Below are 10260 nucleotides of genomic sequence, written 5' to 3'. Positions count from 1 at the left end.
GTGTGTGTGTGTGTGTGTGTGTGTGTGTGTGTGTGTGTGTGTGTGTGTGTGTGTGCGTGTGCGTGTGTGTGTGGGTGTGTGTGTGTTTGCGCGTGCGTGCGTGCGTGCGTGCGTGCGTGCGTGCGTGTTGCTCGCTTCTTCCTCACCAGTGCGACGCACTGTGTTTCGCTCGTTCTCCTCCTCCTCACCCGTACTCTGTCGATGTCTTTTATCGACCTTAGCTAAAATAAAAGCTCGCAAAGCACAAAGATATCCTAGCTAGCAAACAAAGCCATGCTCTCAAGATTTATTGCTAGTATATTGTATTGTTATTCGGTGCGATCTACGAAAAATATCTAATTTATTCATTACACTCAGTTAATTAAACATTTAACCACGGCGGATAAAGTTTATGCATCAAATGTTCACTAAATATCAGACAGTTTCGTGAATATTTATCTCGACCCATTATTTATTGTGTGTGCGCTTACAGGCTATATGAGTTCAGCGTGCTGATTTTCATATGAAGTGCATAGATCGATCCAAATAATGCACACGAAGCTTTTCTCGGCAATAAGGCCCCTCCCCCACCTAATATCGCGCCATAACAATTCCATTATTACAAGCATCACATCAGGCACCATCACGGTGTAGCTCATCTTCAGTACAATCGTGACGCTGCAGCAGTTATTGAAGCAGCAATACAACTACTGTAACATGCATACATGTGTATTCTCGAATGTGTATTCGCATGCCAGCTCCGATGTAAAACACTCTCAGCACACTTTACTATAACGTCTCACTACGCGTACTAGTATCGCATATCCTCTGGATAAAATTAGCAACACTTCATGCTCTATTTTTCATATACAATAATTCCGTAACTATTTTAGGGGTTTCCTCATGCGCTCGGCTATCAAGAAAAACAACTTACTGCAGAGTTCTTCATCCTCCTTCCAAACTCCGTAGACACACAGAAAAATTACTGAGTCCTTGCGGGATTCGAACCCACGACCAACATGACGATAATCATGGAGGTTGCTAACCAAACAGGATCTAATGCAATTTTCACATGTGTCGGATGGAAACAGAGCAAGCGAAGGTCGGGTGTCACATACATCATGAGGGAATGAAAACATATGAAGCACAGAAATAGCCAACATACAGCAACCAAAAACAGCACCGCAGCTTATCGCTAGAACCTCTCAAACTTCATTGGTTTTACATGGTATATATTTCAGCGTATTTCACCGGTCTAAATGTGTTTTGAGACATAAAGCTCTATTCGCACAACCGCTGCCTGTTTAGGATTGTAATTTGTGGTTATATATGCTTTTCGCTTTGGATGCTATTCATCTTGAATGTTTCACACTGTAAAATACTAGCGTAATATCCAACAACATCGCGGAAGTGTGGCGATAGCTTGCAACAATAAATATTACAACAAAACATCAGTATATATACGCCTCTAATCAATGGATTCATAATACTCGTAAACAATATTATTACTACGCACGCACGTATGAATATCATCGCGTATACGAAAATGCCGTGCAGTAAACGCGAGCAGGTTCGTTGAACTAGATACTGGTTGAGTACAAGCACGCACACGTACTAGTGTGTGATCAACATATCATTATCAAATATAGACAAAAAAAGAGAATAATTTGAAGCAACTGCATTGGTAACAAAGAATACGCCTTGCGGTTCAAGTTGGAACTTGATGAAGTAAATCTTTTAAACCAATAAAACCACGTATTTATGCAAGTTATCGTTGGTTATCTACACCTATACTTTGAGGATACAGAGGGTGTAGGTACTTATAGCCTAATAAGAATTAATTCAACATTCGTTGCATTCATTGCGCTTTTTATTTATGTTCAAATTCACTGTTCATAAGTCGAAATAACAGCAGTGTAAACACTCTAAATCAGACGTACGTCGAAATTATGAGCGACGAGATAATATGTATGTCACTGCTGTGACAGCTGTGCTGTAAGCCCTCCTGCAAGAAAGAATTCTCCTGATTCGTCCTGCGGCGAGAGTCTCCGTGTTTTCTTTGTTTGAGCACAACCATTACTGCGAGCGAGGGGTTCTACCAAGAGATCACCAGAATTAGAAACAATTACAATGCATTACAATTAGTGCATGCCTGTTCACGCAGGCAGACGCGCGAACCATTATTTCATAAGCATATAAACTACTTATAGTTTGTCCTCTTGTCTCCATATACCTATATACATACACACCCACTTATCCGGGGATTATCCCGGCTTCCGTACCATTGGGTGGATGAGAGAACGCTCACCACGGAAGGAGCACGGATCTGGCACACATTGTTTAGAATTGTCCTGCTACATCACTGGACAAACAGAAGCAATTATTACATACATAACATAATGTAGGCCTATATATATATATAATTTCTTTAGTTATAGTTATTATCTCACTTCCTTTATTGCATTCACGTCCTAAATCTGTAGCTATACATGTCTATTTATTAGGTCCAATAACTTAATTAAAGTTAATTTCAAGTAGAAAGACATTAATGTGCAATTCAACTCAATGGCCGCATACAGAATTATCGTAACAGAACCAGATATTGTTTCTAATGTCAGCCATTATCTGCGTCGCGCAAAACTGGTTTCAGCCCTAAGTCACTGTTTGTAAACGAAACGTAAGACACGAATTTGGCGGCAACGGCGTTCGATATTTGCAAGGCCCGCAAGTTAACACAGATGTCAAGGTTTTACCTGATCTGTAGCTAGTTCATCATGACACGCTACTGTCATGCTGTCCGGTGCGCTCTTGTTAACTCCTTCATTCCGCGGGTCGCACGATTTCCACCTTTTCGCATCTTCTTCCGGCATCTTTTTCGTTCTCTTACTGTGTGCATGTAGCCGTCACTAGACAGTGAAAAACTGGTTATCCTTGGATGGCTACTTACTATGGTGTAATCGTCCATTGATGACCGTCCGCGAATGGTGTTCTGGCAGTTATAACAACTACGACGACGACGACGACGACGTTGACGCTGGAAGAGTTTCCTCGAGAAAGCCGGAATACTTTACTTAAGTTATAGTGCTAGGCAATTATGCGTTATAACACTGTTATGTTCGGTTAGAAGCTGGAAATTGAACCTCGATATGTGACAAGCGTTGCGTTTATTAGCTCGCATTGGAGAGTCAGCGTGATAACAACGAGACCCGCTTTGCGACAGATTCGCATAGAAGTAAGAGGCTCTTCGTCATTCGCGTATACATTTATACTGACTTTTGCATCTTTGGCGTATTACCAAGGGGGCCATTCGCGCTACGCTTCGAGCAGCGCGTCACGACTGACGTCAATCGCAGCACACACCATAGCAACACTCTGCTGACTTGTGCCTGCGAGAGGAAATCCGATGATCGCTCTGACGTCAGCGTTGCCGCGTGACGTACGCTGACGTAAGCTGTAACCTTTACGAAAATAGAGCGGTCTCGTGCGTGAGTACGTCAGCGGAAGCTCAGGACTATATATACAGCGGCGTTAGGGAGGCGCGAATTTCGCTCATTTACTTTTCGACCTGTACTATATTCACGAAAATACGCATTATTGCGAACCGGGTTTTGTATAGTTATGAAAAGCTGGGAGCGGCAGACGAGAACCACGTACGACAGCGCTGTAGAATTTAATCGAACGACAACGTAGCTGCGTATTATCAGGAGTTAATGAGACAAATGAGACGTTTTGTCTCATTAACTTCTGGTATTATGCATGTAAATCAATTAACAGCTGCGGCACATAGTCTCATAATATAGTGCTAGTGTTAGAGCGTTCGTCGTGCTTATATTCTAAAGGAGTTCAGTGCTATGGAAAACGTAACCTGGCATGGCAACTCGACCAAACAATGGTATATATGTCACGATAGCCACTTAGTAAGCAATCTTTTCTGTATTTCACGTAAGCATCCAGAATTTGGGATAAACGTTTAATTAAGTGTGTTTTATGTGTATATACTAGTTGCGTTGTTTAAGTAAATAATCAATAAGTAAATGTCGTACATGTATTTCCCAATATTCGTATTCGAAGAATGTAGGGTCTACGTGATTTTTATCGTATAGGCATCTATTTGCGCCACCTCAGCACTGCATTTGAAATATATTGCATGGATTCAGTAGCGTAAAAATGGCAAGTAATGAACATTGTAACAGTTGTTATACTTATGTGTCATGAATTGTGGTGGTATACATGCAATCGACAGATATATAGCTTTCTATGCAACTGCTGAAGAGCATACCAGTCAGTAGTAGTACTGTAAGTTAGCTTGATAGTCGCCAGTTTGCTAACTATAGCTAGTTGATATAGTCGTATAGCTAAGCACTGATCTATCTCGCTCATAGCCGGGTGAAAAACCCGTAACGTGGAGATGCTTTGCATTCCTTGCCGACCAATATAAAGGGTGTGGCAGAGACCAATAAAATTTATCACCATCATTTTAGATTGCAGGTGAAAGAGAGTAGAAAATACTTATAGCTTATTTAAACTGAATTTAGTGGAAATATTAAATTGTAAAAAAAAACGCAATTCATGTTTTGTATTAGCATTGCTTATAACTTAGACAATGTATACTAAACTTACTTGTTTATACTTTTGTATCTATTTCTGTATGTAGCCATGCATACCCGGGCCGGCAACAAGGTCTGTTGACGTGCATTTAATTAAATATAACCATGCTGCAAACTAAAGTGCGTACAGTGTGTAGTAACATCTATCACACGTTGATCAACTGTATTCAACATTTAGGATAGATGACCCAGCCATTGTTTTTCTTCAGAATTAAATATGATTATAACGTATAAGTGTGCTCCAGCCATTTCAAGGAGTGTATCAACTGTGACAGCACAATATTTGTATTTGGATAGCCATATTCTAGCTTGCACTGCAATTATGGTTCCCATGTTCTAATTGCGATTATATTGCAGTGAAGGTAACATAATATGCGTAATATATCATGTGGTCTATCGATCGGGTGTCGACTGCTCACTGTACAGCATGGGATGCGATTAGTATAAACTATAGTTGGATATTGATCAACGACATCTTATTGATCATCATGGCGCGTGCTTTACTGAAACCGCCGAGTTCTTAACATGTTTGCTTAATTTGTCGTGCTTCAGCACCACCTAACGCCGAATATAACCGGTTTCCCACGTTTTAATAAAAATTTACCTAAGAGCCAAAACCATAGATTATATATAATACAGATCTGTATTCTATATTCTATGGCCAAAACCACAATGCAAGACATGGCATATATGCGCCATTTTATATGTCATGACATGATTTCATTTTTTATAAGCATAAATAAATATATGCATGTACAGTACATTATGTACTCTTCTGTTTTCTGATAGAAAGCCAACTCACATAAATGAATAAGCATATTTACAGGGGTGAATAATGAACGATTACTTTATTATCATTTACCACTGATATTAAGAGCGCAGCTCAACAATGTTGAGAAAGATAGAAGCAAATTTCAGTTGTAGAGAGTGGCAGTGTAAACAAATATAAAATATACATACCTCGTTACCTCAATTCCAGTGTAAGTAGTAATCAGGATAATGCTGAAGGAATGTAGACACAAGACATATATTAAAATAAATCGTATGCATATTAGTTAACGACCTAAGGTTACATACAGGATGTAGTTATTTAAAACATATTGTAAGTTAATGATTGCACAGTCACACAGGTGCTGTAACTTGTAGTGTTGTTGAGTACAACTTGATGAGGAAAAAAAACACGAGAAAATGAAGGTAATATATGTACAAGCGTGTGTACGAACGCACGCACGCACGCACACCTACATGACGCATAAGATGAGATATGTAAAATCGGTTTACATCCTTTAAATCATTACATCTAGTAGACAAAGATTCAGCACTTTTTGGATTCACCTCACTTTCCAGCATACGATGAAACCAATAATAATTTGGTAGGCTGAACAGACCGCAATGTCTACAACGTTGTTGCATACCCATTCGATTTCATCAGTGAGGTATTCCTAAGCATGGCTGCCCTCATGTAAATAACTTAACAAAACCATTAAAATATTTTTCAAATGGTGGAATAGTTAGAAATGCCATTTCTAAGTTTTTAAACCTGCTAATACTGCAATCAAATAGGGAATAATTTTAGAAAATCGGGTTGCACGAGCAACAGTATGAACACGCGAGAATGCACACGATCACGCATGCATGAATGCACAGATGTATATATTTAATATGAATGTGTGAATTATTAACTCACAAATACAGTAACTGTACTAACGATTCATAGATACATAATATCAGAAGTAGATAATAGGGAAGGAGTGTGACTTCAGTAAACAAGGGAAATTCGTCATTTACTAGCCTTAGAATACCTACGATTTACTACGCGTAACTCAACCAACTCAACAGCAAACCAAATGTATAAACCGCCTAACTTGAAACAAAAAGCAGCTAGGTCAAAGATTAGCTCGCCGAGCGTTGCGTTGATATACAATCTCCCAGCAAGCCACACCGCATCGCCGAGGGTGCAAGAGTCGTTAGTAGCTGCCTTTTGTTTCAAGTTAGGCGGTTTATACATTCAGTTTTCTGGCAACAGAATGGTGAATCGTGTCGTACGTTTTAGTCTGTATCTCCGGATTGCGGGTGTATACAAGGAAACGATTTCACACGATGCTAGGCGAATGTACTGTGTACGATTTGAGCTCAAGTTGGTTGAGTTACATGTAGTAAATCGTAGGTATTCTAAGGCTAGTAAATGGCAAATTTCCCTTGTTTACTGAAGTCACACTCCTTCCCTATTATCTACTTCTGATAATATAAATGCGTGTATATGTACGGAGAGCTATTCCTAATAGTTATTCGCTAATTTACCTTAAAACAGGTCAATGGTTAAATCTATACTTAGGAAGCAATAACACGAAAACTAATAATATTGCAGATCGACTACACAAAGGAAAATCGACACTGCTGACTGACCACGAAGTTAGATACCCTTATCAACAGCATGCACTTATAATCAGGGTAAGATCTACTCATTGATTCAATTTGTCTAGTCGAGTCATTTGGATCGTGCCTAGTCGTAGGCGAAGTCATAGTTGGAAGGGTCGCTTGGCACCGGCGGCGGCTGATCGGGAATCGTGATGCCCTCAGTGTCCAGCAACCTCAACTTGATCTCCATGTTCAGCAGTATGTCAAGGTCCTCCTTCGTCTGCTGGCTCGTCATCTGGTTGCCGAGCAGTGCGTTGACACCATCCGTCCACATGTTGAAAATTTGGTCGGTCGGGGCGACGAAGTTGACGTACTGTGGCTCGGGCCCGTCGAGCACGATCGAGAAAGCGAGGTTCATGATTGTCGTCTTGCTCTTGTTCTTCATGATCGGGCAGTCTCTGCCGGTGACGAGCTGCTTCACATCGACAACGGCAATCTTGTGGTCAAGCTCCTCAAGTGACGGCCGTGCGCTCTCATCGCAGTCACCGTAGTGGAAGTGCTTGTGGTTTGGTGACAGCCTGCAGTACCAGAACTTGTTCTTCTGCCGCTGCCCACGCCCGCTGTACTCGCTGAACAGCGTGCCCTGTGCGAGGAATGAAAGCCGCTGCTGCCGCACGAGCTCTACAATCTCGGGCGTTATCTGCTCACGCAGCTCGAGGATCGGCCGCGCCTGGCTCTCGTCCTCCTCGCGGATGATGCGCTCTTGTTGCCAGAGTGCTGTGATCTCGGCATACGTCAGCTTCGCGATGCGAGCGCGGAACTGGTCGAGGTTGGTCGGCTGCTCTCGTAGTGCGCGCACGATCTGCTCGCGTACGACGCTAAGCACCTTTGCAAAGTCCTCAGCGGTTGCGCGCATCTCCTTCCACGTCTTGTTCAGTGTCTGGATGCAGATACAGAAGAACTCCTCGAAGGCACGCTCCTGCGTGACGAACATCGGGTAGTAGAGGGCGCCCTCATCGCTTGGTGGCTCGCCAACCTTTAGGATGTCGGCACAAAGCATCTTGGTCAGCTCGATGCTGCTCTTCGCGAACGGACACTCATGCTCATCCGCGCGGCATGCGTTCTCGAGCACCACTTTCGTGTAGCCGTCAGTGTGGCTGCACGCAAAGTAGTACATGAGGTCGAGTGCGAGCAAGCCAGGTGGCGTCTCTGTGAAGTCCTCGGCTGGGTTCGAATGGTTCGCGAAGCCAAGCTTCTTGTAGTCCTTTGCGTAGCTGCCCTGTCGGCGGCTCGTCGGCGTGTGAGACGACGGCGCCGTCGCCGCCGCCTCACCCTCGTTGTCAAACGCAATCTTGCGTAGCTCGACGATCTTATCGCGCTCGGCCTGGTCCTGGGCATCCATGCGCCGCGTCACGCGCTCGCTCATCAGGTTGAAGAAGAGCGTCTGCAGCACGTACAGCTGGTGGCCCATCTCGGAGCCGACGGGCCGCGCGCCCTGCAGCACGTTGCTGAGGATCACTCCACGCACGTTCTTCGCCGTCAGCTCGTCGGCGACGCGGCGCTGCCGGCCAGCGCCGTCGGCTTTTGCAAACAGCGCGTTGACGAGCGCAATCGCGTTCAGCTGAATTTCGGCGTTCGGCGACTCGAGGTGTGCGACGAGGTTGGCTAGCGTCACCTCCTGCTCGACGACGAGCCTGTGCGCATCGGAGCCGTTCTGCACGACCGACTCAAGGATCGCGAGCGAGCCCTTGAGGATCGCAGCGTCCTGCTTCGCGCTATGGCCGCCGACGAGCGCGGCGACGCGGCTGATGAAGCGGTGCTCGAGGATGTCCCACGAGACGACGCCGTGGTCCATGAGCTCGACGAACGTCTGCAGCACGTAGGCGAGCGCCTCGCCCGACGAGCGGTCCTCCTCGACAAAGCTGATGAGCAGCGCGAGGCCCTGCTTGTTGATGAAGTCGAGCGCAAATGTGAAGTCGGATGCGAGGCCCTGCAGCTGCTGCAGCGCCTCCTTGCGCTTGGCGGCCGCGTTGCTCTGCAGCGTCTCGATGAGCTTCTCGGCGGTGCGCGCCGCCGACAAAATCAGCCGCAGCACCTGCCCGTTTTTCAGCTCGCTGCGGTTCTTCTCGGTGATGTAGATCTTGTTGTTGTCTGCTTCGTACTTGAGGCTGTACGACTCCGGGTCGGGAAGGTTCCACTGCTTAAACGCGCAGATGTCCTGGATAATGGCAATGAGCGGCTTCTCCTGGTCGAACTCGATGAGCTGCGGTATCTTCTCGTCGTACAGAACGGCGAGCTTCACGAGGTTCTTGTTGACCGGTATCTGACTCGTGCGCAGCATGATAGACTTGTAGTCACTCATCGTTACGGTGGCACAGATAGTTAGAACGATATCTTCAGTGTTCTCAGGGTTGTCTGGCAGATCTTTTCGTCAGCGGCGGGTAGTTCCGATAGGGGCGCAAAAACCTCTAATGCATCTCTTTGTGATCTTGGCAATGACACATCCTAAACGTGCTCGCCAAGAGTCTACACGCTGCAAGAGAAATGAAAGTGTCAATGACACTGTAGCTCACCACAAAAAATGACACAAATGAGTGAGTGAGATGAAAGTCTGAGATGTGGGCGAGTGATGGCGTTACACCTAAATGATCGCCATTTAACGTTTTTATAATATTCAGATTTAGGCACTGCCTAAAAGCGGAGCTCCCGATGTGTAACGTGTAAGATTTAGAGGATACGCTTATTCCACGTAGCTGCTATATACCACGTGACAATGGTGTTTCCCTGCCCATAACACAACTTTTGTCAAAGGTTAATTGGTTGCATGGAAGTGTTTACTTCGTATGAGTTTTTCTAGGCGGTAGCACACGGTTGCCATCTGTATATCGCAATAATAGTTTATAAACCAAAATGAATCACAATTTGTGACGGTAGATGGCGCTATACCCGCTTTGATGTTTCTTAGCGACGATGTCAAGGTGAGCTAAAAAAGTACACAAATGAGCGAGTGCCAACAAGTCATTTTTAATTCAGCAACTATCCACCTACATATATAAAATGAAAGTGTCAATGACACTGTAGCTCACCACAACAAGTGCCGCAGAGCGACAGCGCTCACCTGACGGCAGGTGTTCTGATGCTAAACTCACTGGCAAACGAATGAGGAGGCACCCTCCCATCACCACGTTCGCGCTCAGAGCATATATATAGGATACTACTAATACAGATCTAAAATGTATGATAGCTAGGCTTTGCCTATACAGTGTACGAGTAATAAAGATACAGCTGTGTAACTTTAATGACCTCGCTATATTAA

General features: G+C 44.4%; 1 protein-coding gene and 1 long non-coding RNA gene across 2 annotated transcripts in view; both read right to left on the bottom strand.

Annotated features, from left to right (window-relative positions):
* Window positions 1-284: 284 nt before the first annotated feature.
* LOC106821557 lies at window positions 285-3189 on the bottom strand. Its single transcript, XR_001395737.1, has 3 exons — window positions 2733-3189; window positions 2229-2341; window positions 285-2074 (listed from the first exon to the last, which is right to left on the bottom strand). It is a non-coding gene; the product is annotated as an uncharacterized LOC106821557 (long non-coding RNA).
* Window positions 3190-6778: 3589 nt separating this feature from the next.
* The window catches only part of LOC106821571 (engulfment and cell motility protein 1-like), a 12288-nt gene continuing 8806 nt past the window's right edge, over window positions 6779-10260 (bottom strand). The window contains exon 2 of the mRNA XM_014826442.1: window positions 6779-9477. Coding sequence (XP_014681928.1) covers window positions 7090-9306 — 2217 coding nt within the window. The 5' untranslated portion in view covers window positions 9307-9477 and the 3' untranslated portion in view covers window positions 6779-7089. The remainder of the gene's footprint in view (window positions 9478-10260) is intronic.

This window comes from Priapulus caudatus, unplaced genomic scaffold, assembly GCF_000485595.1.
Source record: "Priapulus caudatus unplaced genomic scaffold, Priapulus_caudatus-5.0.1 Scaffold77, whole genome shotgun sequence".
NCBI classification, from domain to species: domain Eukaryota; kingdom Metazoa; phylum Priapulida; class Priapulimorpha; order Priapulimorphida; family Priapulidae; genus Priapulus; species Priapulus caudatus.
Note: the sequence above shows the minus strand (reverse complement) of the source record. Positions and strands in the feature narration are given on the sequence as shown.